The sequence below is a fragment of the Esox lucius genome, chromosome 15, assembly GCF_011004845.1.
Source record: "Esox lucius isolate fEsoLuc1 chromosome 15, fEsoLuc1.pri, whole genome shotgun sequence".
Lineage (NCBI taxonomy): Eukaryota > Metazoa > Chordata > Actinopteri > Esociformes > Esocidae > Esox > Esox lucius.
Window position 1 is genome coordinate 18,585,909 of NC_047583.1, and position 27,934 is coordinate 18,613,842.

The window sequence follows — 27,934 nt, forward strand, 5'->3', positions numbered from 1 at the left end:
GAGCCGCAAGGCGAAGCTCTCGATTTACCGGTCAATCTACGTTCCTACTCTCACCTATGGTCATGAGCTTTGGGTCATGACTGAAAGGACAAGATCCCGGATACAGGCGGCCGAAATGAGCTTTCTCCGCAGGGTGGCTGGGCGATCCCTTAGAGATAGGGTGAGAAGCTCGGTCACCCGGGAGGAGCTCAGAGTAGAGCCGCTGCTCCTACACATCGAGAGGGGTCAGCTGAGGTGGCTTGGGCATCTGTTTCGGATGACTCCGGAACGCCTTCCTGGGAAGGTGTTCCGGTCCCGTCCCACCGGGAAGAGACCCCGGGGAAGACCTAGGACACGCTGGAGGGACTATGTCTCCCGGCTGGCCTGGGAACGCCTCGGTGTCCCCCCGGAAGAGCTGGAGGAAGTGTCTGGGGAGAGGGAAGTCTGGGCATCCCTGCTTAGACTGCTGCCCCCGCGACCCGGCCCCGGATAAGCGGAAGATGATGCTATGCTATGCTATGCTATGCTATCTACTAACTTCTTTGGAATAATCATAAGAATTGAGCAATTGCTAGCGAGACTGAAGATGAACGTTTCCATGCCAGAAACATTCACAATATAACCGTATACAGTTTTAGTTAAGGCTCACTGTAATGTAACTACTGTAGCCTATGTTGTAGCAAGCAAATATATTTTCCTATCCTGACCCAAAACGCATGCACGGATGCGTATTTCGAAAATCAACCAGAAACACAATAGACGTAAACTGTTGCCTTTCAGGCTTACTATAATGTAGTCACTGGAGGTTTTGGCCAGCAAAGTTTTCATCTATACAGAATAATCATGCATAGTTTGCTTTGCCTGCAAGTAGATACGAACTCAGGACCTATAGCTATTTAACAATGGGTAGTCAGTCATTCAGTCTGTCAGTCGGCCACTCACTCAATCACTCACTCAGTTAGTAAGAGACATTCGCTCTTCTTAGCCGGCTCTGCTTACACGGTCTGGCAAATACTTTCCCTCCCTAAATGTCCTTTAGAATATAATCAGGGGGAGCCAGCATTATATCCAAAGCGCCACAATAAGAAATATCAGTTGTAATGGAACTGTAAAATGGATGTTGCTATTGCTCTGAATGACACAGCGGTAAAGTCACTGCCTTGATATTATGTGCATCATTTTGAGAGCAGCATTCAAATAATTGAATATGGCTGCCTCATCACACTCTAGGTACTCCTTGAAGTGGCGTATGTAGAGGACTGGAGAGTGTGGTCGCTCCGAAGCATTAGGATTAAGGTTTTGAGTTCCTGGTTAAATGAGCAGCATGATTAAAACCCAAACCGAATCAAATGTGCTTCAGTGGACACACAACTCACAACCTCACTATATTTGTGGGGAAACAACACCATTTTTAGTTTTTGTTTGTGGGCAACCTGGTCTCATTGGAATATGTTAACTATTATACGAAAATGTTAGTCGGCCGAATTTGTAAGATTTATTATATTAGGTGAAGTAGCATTAAGGTAATAATCAAGAAAAAGAATAGCGACTTTCAGCCTTGCAAATGGGTGCAGTACCCACTGCTCCAAATAGGGATATGCAGTTAGGGTAGGCAAGTGTTACCTAGGTCCCTATGTTACCAGTAATTTTTTTTCTAACCGTAATCCAAACCTTAACACCAGTGCTGTAATCCCTAACCTTAACCCAAACCTTAACCCCAGTGCTGTGATCCATAACCTTAACCCAAACCTTACCCCCAATGCTGTGATCCCTATCCTTAACCAAAACCTTAAACCCAGTGCTGTGATCCATAACCTTAACCCAAACCTTAAAATACATTTATTACATATTGTAGTTACCTTGGTAAGACCATTACTTGTCCACTGGAATCCAGTGTTATCAAACTTGTCATACAAAATGTCATACAAAATCGGGTGCCATAGATTTATATATAATAGTTTATGTAATCCAGACCAGGTTGCAACAGGAAGTTAATCGTCTAAATAATTGTGTTCTTGCAAGTCGTGCTTCACATAACATAGGTAATCTGCTTGAATAACAATGCGCAAATATTACACTTCCCTCACTGCAAAATGTGTGAGGATTATTTGGAGTAATTTAAACATGTTCATTCAACTTCAAACATGGTCTTATACAAATGACAACCTTACTCAGATTATATTACCGCCCAACTTTAACCATGGTTACAATGTAAATATGAAAACATGTTTACATTGTTCACAAAGAGTGGACTTAAACAAGCTCAGACATTTGTTTGGGTTATGCTGGCGTACAACAGATACACTGAGGTCATATGGAATTTGTTAATTATCTTCAAGAATTAATGGGAAATTATTTACTTTTTTTGTAATTACCTGAGTGCATAAGGAGAGCAGCCCTCAGTTAATTATTAAACTTCCATAACTTTTATTAGACATGTTTCTCAGCAGTCTATATCTGTTAAGCCACACACACTCACACCAAACACACACGGCTGGACTAGTAATTAAACTGGATTACATAAAAACATTATGTCCGAAATATGTCATTTACACTACAAATGGCATTCTAGGTGTGGTGTTGTTTTCATTAAACTTCACTCTTCTGCCTTCCAATGGATTGTTAGGGGAACTACACCCAACACTGATGTGAAATGGCGCTGCACACAACTTGACATTATCCACCTCACTATAATATTAATGTAGTTTCCCAGATTTATTAGCCCACTGTTACTCCCCATTATTTGGGGTCTCATAGTATATAATGTAGTTAAATATTCAATAAAAATAAAAAGCTCTTTTTAAAAATAAAATGTATTTTTACTGTGGCTGTTTCATGGTCTTGTGTTATTGTCATCATCCATGATACAGTGAATGAACAAATATGCATGTGAATACATTAACTTAACTTAAAAAAATGTATGTGATAATTGTCTGTGTTTCTATTTCACTGTCTAAAAAAAAAAGTAATGTATTTTGCAATGTTTGCATGTATATATACAGTGGATATAAAAACTATACACACCCCTGTTAAAATGCCAGGTAATTGTGATGTAAAAAGAATGAGACAAAGATAAATCATGTCAGAACTTTTTCCACATTTAATGTGACCTATAACGTGAACAATTCAATCAAAAAACAACCTGAAATGTTTGAGGGGGAAAAATAAAAAACTCACAATAACCTGGTTGCATAAGTGGGCACACCCTTAAACTAATACTTGTTGAAGGACCTTTTGATTTTATTAAAGTATTTTTGGCACATCTTGACGTGGCAATATTTGCCCACACTTCTTTGCAAAAGCACTCCATATCTGTCAGATTGCGAGGACATCTTTTGTGCACAGCCTTCTTCAGATCACCCAACAGATGTTCAATTGGATTCAGGTCTGGGCTCTGGTCAAGGCTGCTTTTGTGGATTTGGATATGTGCTTTGGGTCATTGTTGCTGGCATTTTAACAGGGGTGTGTAGACTTTTTATATCCACTGTATATATACATGCAAAATATTATCGACTTATCTTTAAACTGTGTTGCATGCTGAAATTCTGAAATGTTGAACTGTGCGCTGATAACCAGCCGGATGGTCCTTCTCCTCTTTAGTCTGGAGGACTCAGCATCCATTATTCCCCAAAATAATTTAAACGTGATAGAGTTTTAACTTGCATTTGTGGATGCAGCAATATACTGTGTTCACAGACAACAGTTTTTGGATGTGTTACTGAGCCCATGCAATGATTTCCACTACAGAATTGTGTCTGTTTTTAATGCAGAACTGACTTTCGTCCTTGTCCCTTGCGTACAGAGATTTCTTCGGATTTTCTGAACCTTCTAACGATATTATGTACTGTAGATGATGAGATCCCCAAACTCCTTGAAATTCTCATTGATAAATGTTTATTCTTATATTGTTGCACAGTCTTTCACAGTGGTGAACCCAATACACAACTTTTCCAGTCTTCGGTTGCTGGTGTCCCAACTTTTTTGAATTAAAAGTGGGCATATATTTTTCAAGAAACAATAACATTTCTCAGTTTCAACATTTGATATGTTGTCTTTGAACTGTTTTCTATTGAATATAGGGTTTAAAATAATTTAATTCTGTTTTTCTTTACATTTTACACAGCATTCCAACTTTTTCGGGATTGGGCTTGTACATTACATTAGTTCTATCTAGATGGAGACTTGTGGCCTGATTTGTGAAAGAGATACATATGTTAATAGTGAAAATAGGAGAAAATCGCAATTGTCGCACTACGTTCTCAAGGTTAAGTGGTAGACTTTTCTGAGAGATACTTCGTGTAGCTACTGATGTCTGACCTGGTCTGACCATGTCTTGCTCAGTGTGTGTTGTAGAGAATAATTGAGTGATGTATGAAGTTTGGTCCTGCTCCACATATGAAGAGAATCAGAAGAAAATGCATTTTGTGGTTGGGAAGCAACTAAAACAATCTCACACCGACACCTCAATAATTCAATTACCACATTACTTTTTCAATTGACAGCACCATGTTAGTTACCAGATAAAGCTCTTGTTCAGACTACAACAATAAAGAATGGGAGGTAGAAGATGGCTCTGAAATACCTGTCAGATTAAAAAGATAGCAACGGAATATATTTATAATTTCTCAATCAATTTACAATTCAGTACAAAACGTGGGTGATCATAATTTTGCTTGCTCCTTCTCTACTCTTTAAATTAAATAATATTATTCCAAATGTCCAGATTCTTCCTCTAATCCCAGGAAATACTTTTTCACGCCTCTGGATTACTTTACAGATGGTAATGAGTGCTGTTTGGTTTTAGCACACTCACGATTGCTACAGAGCTAACTGTGATGGTAATTCCAATGTATCGACACTCGGAGTAAGGAACACAGAGACAAAGTTCTCTTTGTACATTCTAACATGCTCAGTCGTTTAATCAGTTAGAATACATTATTAAAGAAATTTCCACAACATAACGCAGGTTAATGAACGCTCTCTTCACAGTCTCTCGTGGAATCACGAAATTACGTTCGAAAAATGTGGCAATCACGCCACCGTGTGATGTTTTCTGGAACTTTTATAGTAGTTGCATCCACAACCACAGGGTGGCACCTGGTAGCTTTAAGTTTTCAGTTCCCTAATGAAAAATGATCATCCTGTCAAGGAAGCCGGGTTTCAGTTAAGTATTTTGCTTTTCATACAGCCCGTGTCATATTCTGCTCCAAAATAACATTCCCCACATATGAAATCAATCTCATACATGAATTTATTTCTGGAAGTCATAAATGCACGCAGAATCTAACAACATTAGTTCCCTGTATTTTTTCCACTAAATATGTAACTGGCCCTGTAGCCTACATAACATTTATCTTGTTTGAGCAACCTATATTGGCATTATAAGCCTGGTCTTTTCCTTTAGCTTGTTCACCCTTAAATAATAACATATTTATACAATAATATGTATATTATCGGCTACATTTACATATGCTATCCTTATATTATTTAATAAAATACAGTATGTAGTCTATAATGTCGCTCAACGGGAGTTACCAAGGGAGATAATGTATATGAATTACATGATTCTAACTAAAGTTCAGAAATATATTTTTTTGTCTTCCCTAAAAAAATCTGTATTCAATGTTCTCATTCATTTATGTGGATAAAGTGTTACGAAGTCGTTTGGATTAAAAGTCTTGTTTTCTTTCTCAATTGAAACCAGATGGTGTGCAGTATCTTGCCAGTCAAAACAAGCGGAACCAATCAACAGTCCGTAAACTTCTAAATCCCTCCCGCTTAACTTCGGTAGAGTTTGGGTCAGAGGTAGAAATTTATGCGGATTTAAATTCCAATAGAACGTATCAGCTTCTTATCTCCCTGCAAGAGCTGGCGGGTGATTCCCTCTTAACAGCTGCTAGGTCAATGAGTAGCTTTTAAAACATTTATAATGGCGCGGGGAATATTAACGATATTTCTACTTCAGTTGTCGTGGACTGTCCATCTTGTAACTGCCATTCAGAGGAAAGATATATTTCCTTATGGGACACCGAACGGCGATTTTATTCTTCAGAATGGTGACGACGAGACATCTAAAGTACTCGCGTTAAAGAGACCTCTCTATTTCTATGAAGCGCAATTCAATGAGCTATATGTAAGTGTTACATTTCTATTTTCCTTGTGCACTTACCATTCGATGTTTGTTTTGTTTGATATTTGCAGATTTAGTAAATGAGCACGATAATGAATTATGTAAAGAGCAATGTCTTAGTACGGTCTATAAAGAAATGTTTTATAATCCTACAAAAATTAGAACTGTTTTTTAGAGGTATGTGCGAACATAAAATGTAACTAGGCAAATTAAAAAGGGTAATACAGTGATCAAATCAGTAACAGCAATGCTGAAACGTTTATTTTTTTTTACTGTGAATGCATTTCTCAACATACTCAATTCAAAATGTTCTCGTATTTTGAAGATAGTCATGGTATAATGTCCTTTGGTCTTAAAATTTAATAATTATCCGTATTCACCAAATCAATCATTTTAATTCAATTGTGACCATCCATTCAACATTAGCTCCGATTGTTTTCTCTTACAGTACCTGACGAAATGTTTATTGTTTCAAACAGTTGAACATTTTTGAATCATCTTTAGTGTGTTTTAAAAAAAAGGGATAGAAGGTTATATACTCCTGCTCTGTTTGCCCTTAAAACAGCTCCAGTATTAGCAAGTATAGCACACTTTTTTTAGAGCTTTTGTTTGGACTCTTTCACCTTTAGAACAATTATTGTTAAATTACAAATGGACCCCTAAGGCACCTCTTAAGATCTGAAAGGAGTGGGTTATGATCCACCCAACATATTATTTCAGATTTGCAGGAGTGCCTAGGCTCCAGGGGTCTCTCAGAAGGATGTCAATCTAATGAAGTTGCTTGTTGAAATTGGGATGAAAAAAATGTCATTTAGCCGATGACCAATTCAACACTCGAGCCATTTTTTCTAACTTCCCTCTTCCCCGTTTCGACCTCTCCAGGTTGCGACTAATGGCATTATCTCAGCTCAGGACCTGCCTATGGAGAAGCAGTATGTTGACGACGGCTTTCCCACTGACTTCCCGGTAATCGCCCCATTTCTATCCGACATCGACACCAGCAAGGGGAAAGGCGCCATCTACTACCGGGTCACAGAGTCGCCCACCCTTCTAAACCGAGTGGCACACGAGGTTCACCGTGGCTTCCCTGACGCCCGCTTCACACCAACCCATGCCATTATCGCCACCTGGGAGAACGTGGCTGCCTATGAGGAGATAGCGCGGGACGCCGGTCAGTCTGACAGGGTGAGTCTGTCGGTATGTCTCAGTCTGGCTGTCTGTCTTTACTGTGTGTCTTTCTGTCTGTAATCTTAAATGTCCTTAGTTTTTCCATCTGTCTGTTCTTTATATGGTTTTTTGGTCTATTCTCTTTACTGCCTGTCTATTTGTTGGTCTGTCTGTCTCTCTGTCGGTCGCTGAGGTCAGTAGCCTGTAGAGTTAGTAGATGTAACACCCCCCTCGACCCTTTGGATTTGTGTCCACCTCTGTCAGTCCGCACCCTTCACTTATCCCTAAACTGCCTCTTGACCTTTGGTCATGTGCCAGAGGTCATAACCCCGGGTCATCAGTCATCCGCCCCAACTTTTCTGTCCATCCACCCTCCATTCACCTCCTACTTCAAAAGGAATCTCCCCCAGGTCTTGGTATAACTCCCACAACACACACGTACTGTATAGTGCATAGCGATATAATTACTACAATAGACTATCCAACTTGAGTTAATGTTACATTTCTGTGGTATTAACTTACTGCAGTACAGAAAGAAATGCATCCACTGACTTGAGCGTCTGCTCAATGTAAATCTAAATGCATATACTGAAACCTTGTATATTTCTGGCTAAGTATCAACATGGTATTGGAGCCAATAGGGGCCACAAAATAAATAAATAAAAGCCTTTTTATCAGCAGCTTGGTTCAATCAGATAGCATCCCCTCCACTCTGAATTTGCTAAGATCCTGGAATAAGATCAGATATGCCACAATCTAAATCCGTAGGGAGCTTCTTTGTAGGGTTGGGTTTCACTGTACAAACACCTGATAAGTCTATAGGGAGAAACCATACCCTTGCTCCATGCTCAATGGAGAGCCTTGTGCTTTCTAATAGGCAAGAAGTATATGACCGACACGGCTAGTGCTAGCGGTCATTACCATAACGCATGGGCTTTCCCTCTTACGGTAATGTATAAAATGTAATGCATTCAATCTCACATGCCCTGGGCATTATGCTTAAAGTTCTAAGGGTTGCTTGTTCTATAACCTATAACAGAGTTACGACAATGGTCCAATGGTCCAATGAGTTACGACAATGAGGTCCAATACTCTGATTTTCATCCTGTCCATCTAATTAGAGACTAATTCAGACCTGGGAAACCAGATGAGTGTATTTAACAAGCTGATAGAAACAAACAATCTGAAGTTTTTCAACCCTCCAGGACTGAGATTGGGAAACCCTGAGCTATATGGTCCTGGACAGGCCAAAACATATGTAGATTTCATCTATCACAACATTAATTAATCAAGATGTTCCCTGGGCAATGTTTGTGGAAAATGTATGGTTCGAGACGCTATACTTTCCGTTCAAAACAACAGTGCTTTTCTGGGAAAGATCATTGCTTTAGCTGTTACTTCATGGAATCTGGGAAATCTCGAGAAACATACACATTCTGTCTTTCACCCGGGGCTCAGATAATGACGTTTTTAGAACTGTCCCATTCCCATTTATGGCAAGTACACACTGAAATGCAGACTGTGTTCAGTCACTTGGGTCTTTTTCACTGAGTATGTGTGTGTGTGGCGGTTGGGGGGGGGGGGCTCACGTTGAAATGGTTTCACTTCCAATTTGTCTGTGTATGCATCTGGAAGTGTACCCATGTGATGGTAAGACTTCCACTGAATGGAAACAAACAGCCAAATTATTCAGTGTCACCTCACTTTTCTAATGCCCGGGAATGAATAGGCTTTTCTGTCAGACCGAAACACACAGAAAACACACAGCTGCAACAGCACATTGAAAATATTGTCTTTTGTTATTTATTAGTTCAGGCTACACCCCTGCTCTTGCCTCTAACAAGGGTCCTCCCCAGAAACACACCCCCCCCCTTCTGGAAATCTCCAAATACCGGGGAACATGAGTTCCTTTCTGTCCCCCCAGACACCAGATACAGAGAATAACCTAAAACATGCAGCTTGTTGATGACAGACCTTACTGCTTTGTTTCTCGAGAGTTTGGGTCATGTTCTAGAGGTTTTAGTACCCAAACCACCATTTGTCCCCTTAAGTCATATTTTGTCCCCTTAAACCACACTGTGTCCGCACGTTATATTTAATTGTTGTAAGTGAACTTGAAAGCAGTCCGTAAAATAAACAGACATTTCTGGCAAACTGGCTTATGTGTGTGTTCAAACGTCCCATAAGTTTGGCACTGTCTAATGGACTCACAAACCTTGGCAGTCCATTCAGCTGCAGCTGCAGACTCTACCTCCAAACCTGGCAACAAACAAAAATGTCTCTGCATTTTTAGCGTTCCTGACTTATGTCCCATTCATACTACACCCAAACAGAGGAATTTTAAGTATTTTTTTTACACATGAAAGGTATGCAAATGTATTCACGACAACAAAGCGGTTAGATTTCTTTCCTTTAATGGACCTAGTGATGTTTATGGAATTTTGTTGGCTCCTGCTTACAATGAACGGAGCAGTATTGCGGCGGTGGAACTGTTATCGCGCTACGCTCTAAATCCTGTGACTTTGAGGTCCTGGCGCAGGACACACACTGGGGTGAAGTTTTTCAGTCTAGGTTTTTGACATCCCTGGAGGGGAAAGTTGAAAACTTTCTAATAAAACAACTCTAAATGTTGTAGCTGTCTGGCTGTTTACTGGCAGTATTGATGTTTGCTCTTGCTTGCTTGCTTCCAAAAGATTACTGAACACCAAGCTGTTTTGTAGTAGATTCTTCATTTAAGCCCAAATGTATCTCATAGTTATTTAGCCAACACATTGTGGTAATGCTGCAGTAAGCCAATTAATAATAGCCCACACTATGAGGTCTGTCATCCACGCACTGGGACATTCTGGCCAATAAAATCATGTATTCACTGTTTGCTTTCAAAAAGCATAATTAACTTAAAATGTTTAGATAAAATCGTGTGTTACTGTAGTTTCATAGAAATGTGGTTAATTTATGACCAGACTGTTTTACTAGTAATTAAGTCAGTGCTTTGTTTGCAACTGTATTAAAACGTTTGCCAAACCTATCCAAAGTGGCTCTAAACAGCATGTTAAAAGTTTCTGCACTGACCAGTGCTGATCAGTGTTCCTCGTTCTTGCACAGCTGGATAGGTATTGAAGTTAACACTAAGCTGTATAAAATACATGTTATTAAGTCAAGGAATGATAGCCCACACTATGAGGCTGTAGCTACAGCTGAGCCATCCACGCACTGGCGCGACTCTTGAAAATAACATGATATATTCATTGTTTGCTTTCAAAATGCAAAACATATCAGAAAAAAAAAAAAAAAACTCTGTAACAATACACGTTTCATTCATGCCCAGACTCTACCACATTGTCTGTATGAAACGTGCATGCTGCAAACTGAAACATTTCTACGTATAAACGATGACCGTATTAACATTACTGAATTTTTTAAGAAACAATTCCAAAACAAATTCCTAAAATGACTGTCTTAAAGGTATATTAATCTCTCACACACAGCGACTCCAAGATAGGCTGGGGTACATGTGGTGTGAGGGTGTGTGCATGTGTTTCCAGACTGGCCACTGGTCCTCACCGACTCAGACAACAGATCCTTTTGGTGGAAGTGTCACCTTCACAAACAGTGCTGTAACATGGCCAAAGACACACTCCTTGGACTTATTTGATAGACAGTATTAATGAAGTGCACGTGTGTGTTCTCCAGTTTGACTTAGTGTAGGAGTTGGAAATTCTACAGTAAAAGCACACTGTTTTTCACTGACTTTCGGTTATTTACTACACTTTCCACTACAGCGCAAAGGGAGGGTGTGCAGGCCGGACGGAGGAGGGGATGGGACTTCACGGGGGGCGGGGGTGGGGGGGGGGGACCTCTGGATGATCCCCTCAATGTTTTCCTTTGAGATCGGAACAGCTTTATCTCCTGTTGGAACAGCATGACTACCCACCCACCCCCTCACTCCCCAACAAACCCCTCCAGCTTCTTCAAGCTTCTGCAACCTACCCCCATCCCCAGGTCCAGATGTTCATCTTCCCACCTCCCTGACCAGGGTTAGTGGGCTGGAGGATGTTGGGAGGTCTGTTGAGGTGTTAGCACTTGAACAAATAAGCAGCCTGTTCCGAGCCTTGAGGATTCTGAGGAGATTCTCGACAGCGAGGGAGCGGGTCTGGGTCCCATCATCTGCCATCATCTCATCGGGCTTGGCGGCGGTGCCCTCCGGTACCATACATCTCCATTCTGCCTGCCTCCATCTCAAACCCCCCCCACCCCCTCCTCTGCGTCTCAGCTTGTCCGCTGTCCTGTAGCCACACGTGGGAGAAGACTAATTATTTGCAATAACATCTTTAAACAATCTTGTTTACAGGGCGGGGTTTCTGGGACTGCTCCAAGGCAGTGTGGTCTTGTAATTAGGGGAACTTTTCTGTGGCTGAAGGAATGGCGAGGGGAGGGGGAGCATGTTGTTGGGGGCTGGGGAAGGGGGGCTGTGGAATTAGTAAACATGAGGTTATTTTCTGGCTCTTGTCTGTCTCTTGTCTGTCTTGTTGCCCCCCCCCCCCAATACAATTTACATTTAAAGGGCTTTATTGGCATGGGGATCATTGGCATGTTTACAAAGCCAAAACTTGAAAAGTGAGAAATATGAAATAAGATAATTGATAAAAAAGGCAAACTGAAAATGTATTTGCTAAAAACAATAGCATCTCTCTCTTCATTATCTCTAGGCCAGCTGTTTGTGGGGCCCAGAGTGCTCTATTGAGGGTGGAGGAGTAGGGGGTTGTGACTGTAATGTTGGAGATGAAGGTGATGGCTCCAGGATTGCTGCTTGGATTGCAAGAGAAGGAAGATCAGGGGGATGAGGTCTAGAGTGTGGGAAGGGAGAGATGTTTGTCAGGGGTATCTCTGTTTCTCTTCTCAAAGACCATTTCGGGTGAGATATGGTCCTCGATCTCCCATTTAGCTCTCACTCCCACACTGCATCAGTCTGGACCTGTGGACTCTGTGTGTGGCCATCGAGGAGTCGTCTGCTCTTCTTCAAATGGTCTAAGATGCAACCTCCCAACTCTGCCGCTCTCCTGAAGCTGTTGTGTTCCCACACTTCCCAAACGCTTTAATGAAACAGCTCGAAAAACTACGTGGCTTGTAATAAGTACAAATTGCACCAGACGAGAGATCAAAAGAAGGTCCCCTCGCAGGCCTGCAACACGTTTAATCATGGTCTTTTCAAGCCTTTTAGTGGTGTGCAAGACCTTTAAAAAGGGTGTGAAAATCTGCGGAAAGGGGGAAGAGGACAGCCTATAAAAATACTCCATAAAGACCTTGGTGGGATGGGGTGTGCGGGGGTCTGGGGTGCCACAATTGGTGCAACACCAGAGCTTGTTAAAGTGGCGACTTGCCTGTACCATTTGGAGCTAAGGGCTGACATTCAGGTCAGCATTTTAGTGTAGGAGGGTGTGGGGGGAGTGGTGAGAAGTTTAAACATTTGAAGTGAGTGTTAAAATGTCAGAAGGATGACTGTGTGTTCCCTGGGCGCTGATAAGGCCAGTAATGGAAAATAGCAGGCGGTATACTGTACTGTTGTCGACTTGAAGAGAACGGTTACAAGTTCGACTGAAGCTTTGTTTGCATTCATGTGGCTCTCCTTCAGCAAGTGGGGCTTTTTGGTTCCCCACTCTAAATACTGTGAGGGCACCAGTTGAAGGGTTATTTGTGTATTGAGTATTTGCACTTTGGATAGAACGCTGACAATGCAAACAGTCTTTCACTTAAACTGTCTTCGTTAAATGAGACATAATATGTAAACTTTTAATGTAAGTCACAGATGGATTAGTTAGGCACTCGAAGTGTAACTGGTTTTCAAACTTAATGTAAATCCCATTCAAATCAATTCCAACTAAACTGTGGACGTACAGAGTGTAAAATGCAAATTGACAAACGAATTGGGCTTTGTCTGAACAGTGAACTTACGCTACATCCTGCTTCTGTAGTTGAACACATTCCAGGCGGTGGTGGCCTACGATGAGAACAATTCCTATGCCATCTTCCTCTACCCTGAGGATGGGCTGCAGTTCTTTGGGACACGCCCTAAAGAATCTTACAATGTGGAGATTGAACTGCCTGCCAGGGTTGGCTTCAGCAGGGGGGAAGTGGCCTTCTTGATCTTTTCTCGGGTGGAGGGACCCTACTACAGTGTTACCAACAATGAGCAGAGTCTGAAAAACCTCTATCAGTAAGTACCCTGCAGAATCCCATTAGATTTTATTTTTTTAAGATGGCTGTGGCCAGTTTGTGAATGACAGTGTACAGTGTTAATTTTAGGACATCCCTCGTCATTATTGAAGATGTTAATAACGTAGTTCATTATAGTGAGCCGTGATGTTTCTACTAAGCTGAAGAAGTCCTGCCCAGACTTTGCCCTATTACTTTGCACCATCTAATCAACATGGTATCAGAAACCTTTTCAGTGCAACTTACCATAATAGCTAAATTAGCTTTGCTATATTGATCTGTGATTTGGCTGTTGGTAAAGCAATTGTGTTTAAAGATAAATATGTCAGACTAAATGTGACAGAAACAATTCTAAACCTTTTCTGCAGGGTTGGCAACACCGGCGTACCTGGTGTGTGGCTCTTCCATATTGGCAGCCGCTACTCTTTCCAAAATGTGGTTCCAGCCTCCACGGGGGGTGCTCTTGCCACGCCACCCCCTAGAGGCCTGGAGACGTATGAGAGCACTACTGCAGAGTACCCCGAGGCAGAGTATACGGCACCATTTGAAGAAGAAGAAGAGCTTGAAGAAGGCGATTACTCCCCCATCACTGACCCCGACTTCCATTCCCCCGCTATCCCTGAGTTCCATGTGAACTCCCACCCGGACCGTGGAGCCCTACCTGGTCATGCCCGTTTGCAGCCCTATGGAGGTGACCTTCCTTTAACCTCCAACCCACAGTATCGTGACCATGACAATATTGACACGCCAACTCTAGTGTCCGGTCCGTCCGGACCAGCGGAGTACCCAGACCGAGTGCCCGATCCCAGGAACAGGCCCCACCCCCCTCCCCTGGAGGAAGTCCAACCCCAGGCCGAAGCCCCCCAGGCAGTCCCCAGGCCGGAGCATACCGCCCTAGAGGTGTTCCCCTACACCAGGGAGGAGAACAGCCCTCGTCTGGAGAGCAGTCCACCACTGGCCCCTGGTGGGGGCCATATTGTCGACGTGGTGGAGGAGGAGAACTTTGAAACAGGAGGTATGAAATCCTTTTAAGCTTTCTGTGTTCTTGTATATTTAGCCAATCAGGTGCAAAGGGATGAGGTATTCATATATACCAATATACCATGGCCAAGGGGTGTTTCATATACACCTTAGGGGTGGCCATATACCACCCCTAAGGTGGCTTTGTATTATAAACCGGTTACTGATGACATTACAACAGTTATAAGTCCTTATTGGTCATACCCATGTTATACAGCCTGATTTCAGCTAATCAGCATTCAGGCTTTGAACAACCCGGTTGCGTGTATCACCTTTTCTTTCTTTTTTCTTTCTTCTCTTCATCTGTATACCAACTTCCCAATCAGGGCCAAATAGGGCCTGTTCTCATTCACCGTAAAGCCTTTGTTTCATTGTTTAGACCTCCGCTTCACTCTTGACCTGCAAACGGCGTCCCCTCTGTTTTGTAGTTGAAACAGTCTTTCCTCACTCCGACAAGTGCTGGTCTTCCTCTGTGACATGGGCCAGCTGGGTGTGCTGGGGCACTTGTGCTCGCATACGTGCCTGTGTTCATGAGCGCCCGTGCCATGATCTATAAATGTGTACTGTTTAATTGTGTTTTTTTTGTGTGTGTGTCTGTGTGTGTATCTTAGTCATTCCCTATCTTCTGAGCAAAGGGAGATTTCCCAGTCAAAGGGACAAGTCAATGCAGGATCCAGAAAGACAAACTCGTTCTCTCTGTCCTCACTGGCTTTCCAAGAGTTGTCTACCTTAAGACAACAAACAGATGTCACACATTAGCCTTCTATCTGGCAAGATGTTCTAGCACTAGGCACTCCTTGATCATTGATTGGGGCTTTTAGTGTACCAGGGCAGGAGGGGAGTTTGGCAAGCTGGTTCATCTTAATTCTGGATTAAGAATGACTTGAGGTTAGAGTTTTTCCATGAAGACCCATAAGCTAATGTGCGCTTGCCGCTTTAGCTGGTATCCCAGCTGCTCACATTTTTTAAATGGGCAAAAACATTCCAAGAAAGGATGGAATTAATAGTTGTTGTCAAGTAAAGTACAAGTTAAGTACTGAGGGGCGGTTTCTCAGATTTGAACTTAGTCCAGGACGAAATAAATTCCCATGGAGATTCTCAGTTGAGCTTGATTTCATCAAACACTAGGATTCTATTGTGATCGGGAAAGTATGGGTGCATGTTCAAATAAAAAAAAAAGTATGTGCAGAAAAACTACTCAAACCACAACAAGAGGTGGTTATTTCTGTCTCCCCCTCTATTTTTCCCTTCCCTTTCCATATTGCTCTTTTTTTCTGTCTCTCCCTCTAACTCGAGCTTTTCCATCTCCCTTCCTCTCCCACTGCGTGTCTTTGGGATAGAAGACTCAGATTTTAAAAGGAGGAGATAAGCTAAAAGTGTTTAGAGTAGGGTTCTCTGCAGGCTTCTCAACTCTGCTCTGGTTCTTACATGCTCTGACCCCACCTCAGGGTTCCCCCATCCCTCTTTCAGAGTCAGTGCAATTGGACAGATAGACAATTCAGACTGCTTTCCTCCCCCTCTTTCATTCTCACCCGCCCTGTCCGTCTCTATTTCTGTCTCTGACAATTCTCTCTCCTAAATTCTCTTACTCCCTTCGTTCTCTGTCATTTGAATTTAATGAGGTCTATTGGCACAATGCAACCAAAAGATATAATATTGCCAAAAAAGAAACACTGAGGAACATATGAGATGAATGATGCATTGGGCCAAACATATTTAATATTGTCAGTTTGAATCCCCAAGCCAACAACATCCTTGCTGTTTCCTTGAGCAAAGTACTTAGCCTAAATGACTAATTGGAAAGGATTCTTCTGTCTTTCGCTCTTTCCTTTTCTCTACAAATGAAACATTTAGGAACATCAAAATATTGAATCCATTACCTCACCCAATGTCTCTTTCTTTCCCTCAGTGATCCGGTACAGCACAGAGACCAAGCGGACTTGTGCCGTCTTCCAACAACAGTGTTCTCAGAACGCCTACTGCACCGACTACCCTGCCGGTTTCTGCTGCCATTGCCGCACCGGGTTCTATGGCAACGGCTGGCAATGCCTACCTGACGGTAAGTCCTGGCAGTGGGCGGTGACAAAAATATTTAGTCTTATCATCACAAAATGTCACAAAGATATTTAAGGCTTTTAACCTGTGTTGTTTCGTCGGTCAAAGAACATCTGGGAACACTTTCAAAGGTTTTCTGTAAATGTGTCTTTCCGTACCTGCGTGCACGTTTTCTGACGTTTACATTGCCTTGGCTGAAAGGTATGTGCAATATGTGTGTAAATAGCACCCGCCAGGGGCAAAATAACCCCCCCCCCAACTCTTTTTGCCTTTGACACACACACAAAATGTCTCTACATTGCACACACACCAACTCTCACAGAACCCAGGTCTCCACCTCGTCCCCCCAAGTCCTTGGCGCTCCCTCTCATTCCATCACATAACAGCATCATCTTGTTTCCTAGCCCCGCAGCCATTTCCTGTCTGATAAACACCTCTGACGCAGTGGTAGGTTTCTCTAACCGTCCTCCTGTTGGTCCCATGCCGGGTGGCGCTGCCGTGCGCCGGCTGGCTAATTGCCTGGTGGCTCGACAGACTTTGCTGTTTGGGGAGCAGTGTTAATGCTGTCACTCGGACGCATTGCTCGGGCACAAACACGCACCCACCCTACCACCCTTTGTCCTCTCAACCTCTTTATTGGCCAGACCTCTTGTAATTAACCCGCAAGGGCAAGTTTGTCTGTTTAATATGTCTGTTTGTGTAGCGTGTCTCTTGGTGTATGGGATTCAATTCCCATTGGCCAGGGGTGGTATTTAAATGATAGCATGCTTTCCGGATGTTTTGGCAGCCAGTCAAAGCTCTGACAAAGACGGTCAGTCAACAACTTAAGGTGAGAGAGTTGGAAAGGATGATGTCACCCCAATGGGCCTTGATAATGATGTGTTTTGTCAGAGGCTGGAGGTGTCACAACAAAGGCTAGCGCCGGGTTCCACGCGTCAAGACTGGGTTGAGCTGTCAAAAGTGGTACTTGTGGAGCCTTTGTGTGACTTGTGAGACGGAGCGAGACGAGGACAGACATGCATGAGGGTGTATTCAGTGCTAGATTATTGTGGGCTGTTTGATGACCCAGGACCACAAAGACACAGGCCTGCTTTGTAAGAGCTAAGTGGGAGTAAACCGAGGAAAATAACAAATGGTAGTCTGGTGTCACTCAAAGTCGTGTAAATGAAACAAAGTGGCCGTCTCAGAGGAATTTTCACAGTGGGATGGCAGCTGAAGTACCATTCAGCCGGCTCATTTCCGTGTGAATTAAGTCATAGTAGGTGAGAGTAAATGATACTTTTCAGTTTTATTTCAAAACCATTGGATGAATATAATTTATACTCTCCTGTAATTTCCTGCTACCTTTGTCTGCTGTGTGTTAGTTCATTTAGTCCTACATCTCAAGGGTTATTGTTTCTGTCGCCGCCTGTTTTGTAGCTTTGCATGTCCGTGGTTTATTTTGGTTCAGGAGAGTGCTATTTGTGGCATTTGTTTACTCTAAATGTTCTGTGTTGAATTCACAGACAGTTATTGGTTGACTGACGAGCTGTGGTCTAAGATTCTTTCTGATATCCTGTTTAAGATGATCCAGATTGTTGAAAAGCATGATGAGAGTAAAACCTCTGCTTAACCCAGTGGGGAATGTAGGGGCGTATTTGGGCTGTTGGAATGCCTTCCAAATGCATTATTCATTTATGCGTAACCATGACGTGTGTTCTCTCAGGTGCCCCCCATCGTGTCAATGGCAAAGTGAGTGGGACAGTTATAGTGGGTTCCACACCTGTGTACCTGAACAGCGTGGACCTGCACGCCTACATCGTAGTGAGCGACGGACGGGCGTACACTGCCATCAGTGAGGTACCGGAGAACGTAGGATGGGCGCTGATGCCTGTGGCGCCAATCGGGGAAATCTTTGGCTGGCTGTTTGCCATGGAGCTGCCAAGCGGCCAGGCTGGCTTTAAGATCACCGGTGAGCAGATTCAAGATAGGTTACTGGTGATTAGTGATACTCTCACCTCCCAGTGCCCAACCTTTGGCATGTGGCACAACAGTCATTTCATGGTTGGAAAATGTTTTTCTGATTTATACTGTAACTAAAATAACAACCATGTGTTCCGCTGTTCTCATTAACGCATACATGACATGTATTCCGATACTAATGCTAAAAATGCAAATGCATGAAGGCATACGGTTTATATAGACATATCACTTTCCACTGATGTAATTTCCTGTCCAACAGGCGCTGAGTTCACGCGCCACGCAGAGGTGACCTTTTACCCTGGGAACCAAAAGCTAACCATCGTTCAGACTGCCCAAGGATTGAACAGCGATAACTACATGACGGTGGACACCCGACTCCATGGCAATGTGCCCTTTATCGCCGCCGGCTCCACTGTGCAGGTGGAGCCCTACAAGGACACCTATCAGTACTACCCTTCTGGTACGCTAGCCAATCACTGACCACCTCACCTCCCCAGTACCCAGCCTCATTGCTAAATTGTTAATTCCATTTATATTCATGAAAGCACTACACTTCTACTTTGACTCATTGCTTTTCAATGTGGACATTTTACACTGGTATTGGAACTGTAGTTCACTTGCTAAAATGAGGGAATGGAAATAGAATTGACCCCAACCATGGTGCCTACGTCCGACCCACCTCACATATCAGGCGTTCCAGGGCTTTCATGGCTTTTTTCCAATATAAACACTAGCATACCACCTACTGGGCATGGATAATTCTAGGTTCTGTGCTAGTATGGAAATTGGAGCATAGCCATAATTAGGTCTGAGTAGTTATGCTGACCATGCAAACGGACCAGGAAAACCTAGTTTTAGGAGCTTAGGAATTATCTCGCTAGAACCGAGACAACAGAGCGGGTGGCTATGGAGTTATTTTAGGTAATCGTTGAAATGATCGGGTTTCAGAGGTTTTCTGTAAATGGGTAGATACTGCTATCCTAGGGACGAGGGCGAACTGTTTCCACCAACGGGGTGCCAGGACAGAGAAACGTTGGAAACATTTTGACTGGGTAGATTGGGAGCTTGTCATCCCATCTGATTTGATGTTGTGATGCAACAAAGGCATCTCCGGCTTCTTTCCCATTCTGCCTGAGCCGTCTCTCATTGTCCGATGGGGATCGGAGGGGGTTAGTTGCGAGTGGATGTTGAAGCTATAAAAAGAACCAGCCTCTGCAACTTCTCTGCCTCCACTTCCTTTCGGAGGAAACCAGGGATTCATTTTTGATGTCCTTCTCGCGAACGTAAACTGTTTTTCATCTGACTGGCCCACTGGATGAGGAAGTGTTCAATTAGCAAAGCCACTCATCCTGCCAGGGCTGATTATAGACCAGTCTGGTCAGAGTCATCAAAAGGAAGAGGTTTTTTGGGTTTTGTTTTAAACTTTGAGGTGCACAGCTCCAGACAAAATCTGAGTTCATGCAAGAGATTTTTGTTATGTAGAAGGAACATAGGAACAAAGCAGGAATGACTTAAGTCAAAATAATAGTTATTTTCTTTTGAATATTTGGAACATTTGATTGCGTCTTAATGGAGTGCTAGCAAGCAGTTTTGGGACTTTAACATTGGTTCCATTGTGCCAGATCAAACACAGCTAAATAATTTGAAATGGAAACAAGTACTTCTTCGATTTTGTGAAATGCATTGTGGGTAATGTAGTCTTTTCTTCCTTACCCACCTTTCAGTGGTGACATCTGCATCGGTGCGGGAGTTTACAGTGGTGTCAGCGGAACGGGGCTCAGAGACATTTACGTTCCAGCTACGTCAGAACATCACTTACCGTGACTGCCACCATGGGCCACGAACGGGCCCGGAGACGCTACAGTTGACCACCGAACGGGTCTTTGTAATGTACGTCAGGGACGAAAACATCCTGAGATACGCCATCACCAACAAGATAAGCTCTGTCGGAGGTGAGTTGAGAATTCAGAGCATTATTCTAATCCTTATTATTGGTGCTGTAGTCTGGTCAGTGAGGTTGGGTTATGGGAAAAGGAAGGGAACTGAGTGGTCTGCTTTTCAAGGTGTTTGGGGGATATTGGTGATTGGACAAGAAACATTATCTGTCAAATATTTAGGACAATTTTTTTTTTTAACTAGAACCAAGTAGATTTGAATTGTGGAGTTGATCAGCTGTCAACTGGTTTTTTCTCATGGGAGAACCCTATGATCTACTGTTGAATCACAGCTCAAGCGCCCTTCACCGCATTTTCCCACTAGATTTATGGGATGGCTACTTTATTAACACGTTGACATATGAAACACTGGTATTAGAACGTTGACATATAGAAACACTGGTATTAACACCTTGACATATAAAAACACTGGTGTTAACACGCTGATATATAAAAACACTGGTGTTAACACCCTGACATATGAAATACTTGTTTCAACATGCTGACATATGAAACACTGGTTTTAACACATTGACATATGAAACACTGGTTTCAACACGCTGACATATGAAACACTGGTTTTAACACATTGACATATGAAACACTGGTTTCAACACGCTGACATATGAAACACTGACATATGAAACACTGGTTTTAACACTTTGACATATGAAACACTGGTTTCAACACGCTGACATATGAAACACTGGTTTCAACACGCTGACATATGAAACGCTGACATATGAAACACTGGTTTCAACACGCTGACATATGAAACACTGGTATTAATATTAATCTCCAAATAGGTGAAACATGGACAGCAGCTTGCCTCTCAATTGGCACACTATTCCTTACTGTATGTAGTGCACTTCTTATCACTGTGGCCTACAGGACTTCTGTTCAAAGGTGTGCAATGTGGAGGGGGTAGGGAGCCGTTTATACTAACTGCCGACTCGCTGCCGGTGTTGGTAACACATTTGTTAGGAAATCACTCCCCTGTGTAGGTTAATCATCTGTCAAACACTAAAACCCATCTAGACATAAGAATCCCATTATTAAATAGCTAAATGCTATTTCTATGTCCCCGCCATGGTCTGTGAAAAAACTAAACACAAACACACATTCATTAACCTGGGACCCTCTGGGGATATGGGTTGAGTCTGGGATATGTCTTCCTGTTTGCTCCCCTTCACTCAAAGGCCAAGTGGGCTCAAGGACAACCTGGACCCATTTCAACACCCCCACCTCCCCTTTCTCCCTTCCCACATACTTGAGGCTGATGCAATCTGTTTGGATGGAGCATAGCACCCTGCATTCCACTTCTGTCTTTCCTCTGAAGCTAAGCAGGGTTGTTCAAGTTCAGTCCCGAGATGGTAGACAAAATATCAAATCCCACTTACCCTGTGCAGTGAAGGGGATCTTGCCCAGCATTGGGTGTAATATCTAAGATATTTTTGCATCTTAAGTGTAGGGGGGTTAGTCTTCATGTCTAAATGTCCAGTCTAACCATCCTCACTGTCCACTAATCCTCCCAAGCTTCCATTTAGCTGTATGTTTTAAATAATCAAAAAAGTATGTATAGAAGTCACGAAATAGCAACAAGATGTATAGTAGCATCTCAGTCTGGTTAAGGGAGAACTGATGTTTTTCATGTCCAAATATTGCATCAGGTGGTGACGCTGAAATGTTTTGACGGGGCAGGTTTCCAGCAAAGTTACGGAGGAACGGAGAGATGCACTTCGCAAACAGATGCACTCGCAAACATAAACGGACAAAGTACACGCTAGAATTTCAGCTGCATCAGTGGAAAGCTCCTGCAGCTGCATTGCGATGAGTTGTCACGTCATGCTGATGGCGGTGTCAGTGCTGGGGGGGGGGGGGGGGGGCAGTATTGTTCCTCTTTCTGCTACTCTCTGGGAAATAACATCCCCACCAATGACAGATTTACAGAAGGGGGGGGTTCACAAGGAATCGCTGTAGAGTGATGTCATGGGAACCAGAGCAGATACCCGGGAGCGAAAAGCCTGTTTCCGATGGCGCAGGAGGGACCACCAAACATGGGGTAGGAGAGAGGGGAAGGTAGGGTAGCGGCCGGGGGCCATGGGTGGAGGAGGTGGGAGACACAGCTGTTGCTGTCCGTCGGTCTGTCTGAAAGTACATGGGTGAGATTGACGGACACGCTGCATGTAATTACACAGGCTGGGTGAGTCATGACTGGGGACTGGGATGTACTGATGCTCATGGCTGAAGCCAATTCCTTAATAGCATTCAAATCCCTATGCACTACTTTGGACCAGGTTCCTTAATTCTCCAGTTAAACATAGTTTACTTCAGTGGCCTAGGGTGGTCCAGCTTTTGCCTCTGGAACACATGTAAATCAGCACGTTTTTCTTTTTTTTAACCTAGCTGTTTTACCAGGTCACTATGCTAACAACAGATTTGTTTTTACAGCAATGTCCTGAGAGCAGTGAGGGTAAACTGACTTGCTCAGCTACGGTACCTCAGCGTTTTCTTAAGTGGTTTTCAGAGGGATAAGGCAAGAGGAGGTATTGAATCTATTGTGGTACGGTCTTCAGAATTATCCAGAAATCGTGGATGTAGAATTTAGCCATTGTTCTTTACTCCACCCCCCTTAATGTGACTTGACACTTTCGATGTGTGGTTCCATTTGGTTCGTTTGTAGTGTCACTGGACTCACCCGCCAAGAAGATGCTGCTTCCACCCTTAGGGCCTGACAGCAGTTTCCCACCCATTGTATTGAACCAGGTTCAGAGCCACAGTGTGTTGCCCACTCCCCAGGGCTCCACCCCACCACTCTGTCCCCTCGCTGCCCTTTCATTATTCCCCAGTTAAAAATAACCACCTCCTATCTCTTCACCTCCATGACAACCCACCTCAATTAGCAGCTGTTCTCTGTTGTTCCAGCTGACTCCCTGTAAGGGGGGGGGGGGCTTTATTATCTTGGAATTCTTTAAAAAAAAAAGCCAAAATAAGTTAAAATATTGAACAAAATTGCTGTAAATTGCTAAAAGTACTAAATGTATGCAATTGGTAATGTATGTCAGTTGCTCTGCTCTTTATCAAGTTCCACTATCCTGACATATTCTTATAGGCAGCATTTGGAATGTGTGTTTTACGATCTGACATAGGTGTATATGGGGGGTCTTTCTGATCTTCTGAATTAGCATCACACTACCTAGCAACTTGAGAACGGCTCGAGTGGACGATTTACAGAACAAAATAATCTCGCAAATTAGTCCTTTTATACTTTTGCACTAAGACTTGTAAAAGATATTGTAGTATAAATAGTCCCTATTTACACTAGTAGGTGGTTTCTCTCTCTAGACACCTCTAGAGAAGTTTGTTCTAGTGTGAATACGGTGTCTCTCTCCACACTTTCTGTCCCTCCCACATTTTCTGTCTCTTCTCTTCTCACTTCCATTCTCTCACACACTTCAAACACCAGCACTCCTGTTTGTCTGTGATAATTGGCCAAATTGGTCCTTGGCCCCAGGGGTGAGGAAATCAAGCTGTTCTTAATGTGCCTGGAAAAGAAAGGAAGGATAGAGAGATGAAATAATGGAGAGAAGGAAGAGTCTCTGAGAAGCAAGGATGGAGAAAGGAATGAGAAGCAGGGAAACAGAGAAAGTGTGAACAGGACTGAAGAGGAAAGCTAGAAGAAATGTCAGAGAAGGAAAGACAAAAGTGGGAAAAAGAGGACAGGTAGGACAGAATAAAAGGAGGCATTGAGGCCGGAAGGAATGGCGAGAGTGAAGGTAGAGGGGACAGTACAGAAAAGTGTTCTTCCTTAGTGTGCCGTTCTTTGAAAAACAGCATTAAACATGGGGACCCCTGTGTCTTTTTCCCAAGAGAGTCTTGTAATTGGAACACAACGGGGTCCCGTCTTTTCTCGTTAGGATAGGGGATCAGAGAAAACGAGTGTTGTTAACCCCCCAGAGACATTTTCTTTTACGAAGCTTGTGGAAGGCACCCCTCTGCTTGTAAACCCCAAGAAGAGGGCCTAAGGATGTCTTTTGTCAGATTTTATGGCCATTTTAAGCATCACACGAGCCAGGTCAAGTACTTTGACCCCAAAAGTTCATAGAGTGATAAGCACACTGAAGAACGCCAGCTGTGTTTGAATCCTTGTTCTCAGTCTTTGGCACACTTTGCTCATTTTGCTACAGTAAAAATTATGTCAGAAATTCTCAAAAACAACAGCATTGCTATGTTAGGGTCATCACATCCATAACCACAATGTGTAGCATTCAGGTTTGTTGCTCAGAAGACATTCAGTGCCAGAATGGATGGGCAGCAACATATTTTTACAGTTATTTTGTCTGTACACATTTCCATTTCCAACTTGAGTATTCACTGTTCTTGGAGGATGTTAAAGGAATAGGTTAGGATCCTTGGCAATAAGAAAGTTTAAGATTTTGGTAATGTAATTTTGTTGGAGTACATTAGCAGAAACTTGTGGATACCAATTTTATGTCTCAGCGCAGTAGTGCTATCTAAACTTTGCACGACACTGCACTAATGCTAGTAAGCACTGGGTCATAAAACTACCTCTAATTTATTTTATTTTGGATGCAAATTAATGCAAATGTCATCCATCTGATAATCTACCTCTAAGGGAAGAACATAGAGGGCATTATTATCAAAATTCTGAACTCTTTCTTCAAGTTGAATGTGAGTTTTTTTGGGGAAACCCTGGCCATCAGTCATCCGATTACTCATCCCTGTCTCTCTTCCTCTGTCTATCCCTGTCCCTGTTCTATTTTTCCCTCCTTTTTGTGAAAGTCTGGTATTTATTTGCCTAGTCAGGCATGTGGTCGTTGGCTGTGTGAATGTGCCTTGTCTTAATGGATAATTGTACATGAGGTTGTACCATTAAGCCAGGAATGCTTGTCTGTCTGGTTTCCATAGGGAACTGAGTTCACAAGAGCCATTCACCACTAGATAGAATTAAGCCATGATTCATGATTTCAATATTCATGTTTGATATAGTCAACATAATGAATTGCACCTTAGATAATGATGAGTGATAGTAAATAACCATGGTTCTATCCAACCATTTCTCAGAGATGAAATATTATTATAGATTTTTGACCTTTATGTGTTCTTCCCACACTGTGACTCTTAAGATAAAAGATACTCATTAATAACACTAACACTAACAGTCTTATTCCGATGACATGATAGTTGTGGTGGTTGCTGTTTGACAAAAAAAGAAGAAAAATAACCTTGCTTAAATCCATTATGTTGTATGACCTTTCAGTGTGGTGTCTGTAATATGTTAGTAGAATCAAGGTTACGTATGTGAAAAGGTACCAGCTGTGTTATATCTGCTAAATCTCAGTTTGGTGAAACCAGTGTGTGTACGTGTGTGATACATTTTCCAGATCCTCGATGTCCTTTGCTTATGGACAACCCTTGTTAATCCAAACCATAGGTTTTAATGAGTTTAAAGCTACAGACTGAGATTGCGATTCCACAATGTTGATTTTTATAGTCACAAAACTATTTCTTTGTTGATTTTGATCTAGTGCTTGGGGCTATTGTCTTAATGAAATATACACAATAGCCAGGCAGGTCCTGGTACTTGATAAATTCTCCAGAGTTACAATTATCAGGATCTCATTGACTTGAGTTGGGTGTGTTTGTCCAGGACTAAAACGAAAATGTGTGCCGTGGGGTTACTGGAGGACCAGGGTTGGGAATTGGGAATGTCAGAGCCCTTATGTACTTTTTGTTTTGTTTTTATCAGTGTTTGGTCTTGATGGTCTCTACAGTTGACAAGGTGGTTTGGCTTGGAAAGGCAGTAATAACCCTGGGAGTGTTGATGGTACAAGGAGGTAGACTGGTCAGTCAGACAGACCTGGAGCTCCTTGTCTGAACCCTCTTCTGAAAGTTGTCTGAATCATAAACCACTGAAGGTGTAGCACCCACCTGGGTGAAGCTTTGGCAGGTGTAAGCTATGGTCAGGGCCTAAACAACCACCACAACATCAGTAGTACGTGGTGCAATCAGCCAGAGGCGTAGTTAGGGTCACAATACATTTGGGGCTTAGCCCACACCCCCGCCCCACCCAGGACATGAAGTACAGGCTTTTGAATGTACATGTGGATGTACACGCTGACAACTTACACGTCTACATTGTCATAATGCGCGATCGGAATTATAGATGAATAGATCAGCGGCTATTTCTTTTTTTTTTGTGGTCAACTTGAGTCACAGGGCTATTCATAAAAGATCTGGGGCTATAGCCCCCCGGACGCCCAGGCCTAACGACGCCACTGAATCAGCCCACAAGACAATGTACATCTCAGAACTCTACATCCCCTCACAATAGGAGTCACCTGTCAGCATTTAGGATTCAAAGCTAACAATTTATAAAAGACCCTATTCTGCAGGTGACATCACCTTTTACTGCTCTAATTACACTGATAACCATTTTACGAATATAATATTAATATAATTTGATATGTTTTTGATATGTTCCAACCTTTATTTCCAGTGACACCCAAATCGTAATATAGTTGGAAAATCTTAACATATACATCCCAATACATCCAAATTGGAACACCTATTCCCAGAATGTTTCTTAAGAACAATATATTGCTTACATAAATCGTTCACCAGGATGTCGGCGTGGCCAAAGGTCCCTAACACTGTTTTGTTTGTCCCCTCAGAGGAAACTTCAGAACCTGTCCTGGTGAACCCATGCTACGCAGGAACTCATGATTGCGACACCACTGCCCAGTGTCTACCAGGGGAGGGCCAGCAGTACCTGTGCCAGTGTGCCACTGGGTACAGGGGAGACGGACGCAACTGCTATGGTGAGGGTTACAAAGAAAACCTAACCAGGGAAAACGTGGGGGGGAAAAGCGTTTGACATTTTACTTCTTACGTCTGAGCCGTATTGTCAAGAAAAAGCTACGTTACAGTCACACTGTAGAGACAGACTTCACAGAACTCTGTATGGCTAGCTAAGAGCTGACACCGGGTAGTTATCCTGAGATCCTGTGCAGGGGGAAAGGAGAGGGGGAAGATGGGAGAGATGCAGTACTGGGGTATGATGTTGAAGGGAATAGGGGTTGTTGTGCTTAGGATGGAGGTGTCCTGGAGTTGAGTGGAATTATTTTCTGTCCCCATCACCTTTCAACTTTTTCTCCCTCTCACTATCAGAATTTATGAGTAGACATTACGCACGCAGATGTTTTAAAACGTTGTAACAAAGTGCAAATACTAGAATTATGTCTGTGGCCCTTTACGCCCTCTTCCCCTCCTCTCTGGTCATCCATCCCACAGGGAGGCGCAGCGTGCCAGGGCTGTGACACTCTGTTTACTCACTGTGAAGGGTTTACAGATGTGCACTCTACTTCTCCTCATCCTCCATTGACACCCCCTCAGTCCAGGGCAGCATCTGCCTTCCATCACCATTTCACATTGACCAGGGGAGGGGAGGGGG

At 42.9% G+C, this 27,934-nt stretch overlaps 1 protein-coding gene across 3 annotated transcripts in view; it reads left to right on the plus strand.

Moving 5' to 3' along the window:
• Positions 1-5,783: 5,783 nt before the first annotated feature.
• Positions 5,784-27,934, plus strand: part of nid2a (nidogen 2a (osteonidogen)) — a 44,185-nt gene continuing 22,034 nt past the window's right edge. The window contains exons 1-9 of one of the 3 annotated variants that reach the window (XM_034297505.1): positions 5,784-6,112; positions 6,992-7,294; positions 13,249-13,490; positions 13,858-14,504; positions 16,419-16,568; positions 18,270-18,515; positions 18,786-18,986; positions 20,251-20,478; positions 27,156-27,302. In XM_034297505.1, coding sequence (XP_034153396.1) covers positions 5,909-6,112; positions 6,992-7,294; positions 13,249-13,490; positions 13,858-14,504; positions 16,419-16,568; positions 18,270-18,515; positions 18,786-18,986; positions 20,251-20,478; positions 27,156-27,302 — 2,368 coding nt within the window. In that variant the 5' untranslated portion in view covers positions 5,784-5,908. The remainder of the gene's footprint in view (positions 6,113-6,991; positions 7,295-13,248; positions 13,491-13,857; positions 14,505-16,418; positions 16,569-18,269; positions 18,516-18,785; positions 18,987-20,250; positions 20,479-27,155; positions 27,303-27,934) is intronic. The other 2 variants (XM_034297504.1, XM_034297503.1) reach the window with 2 other exon arrangements.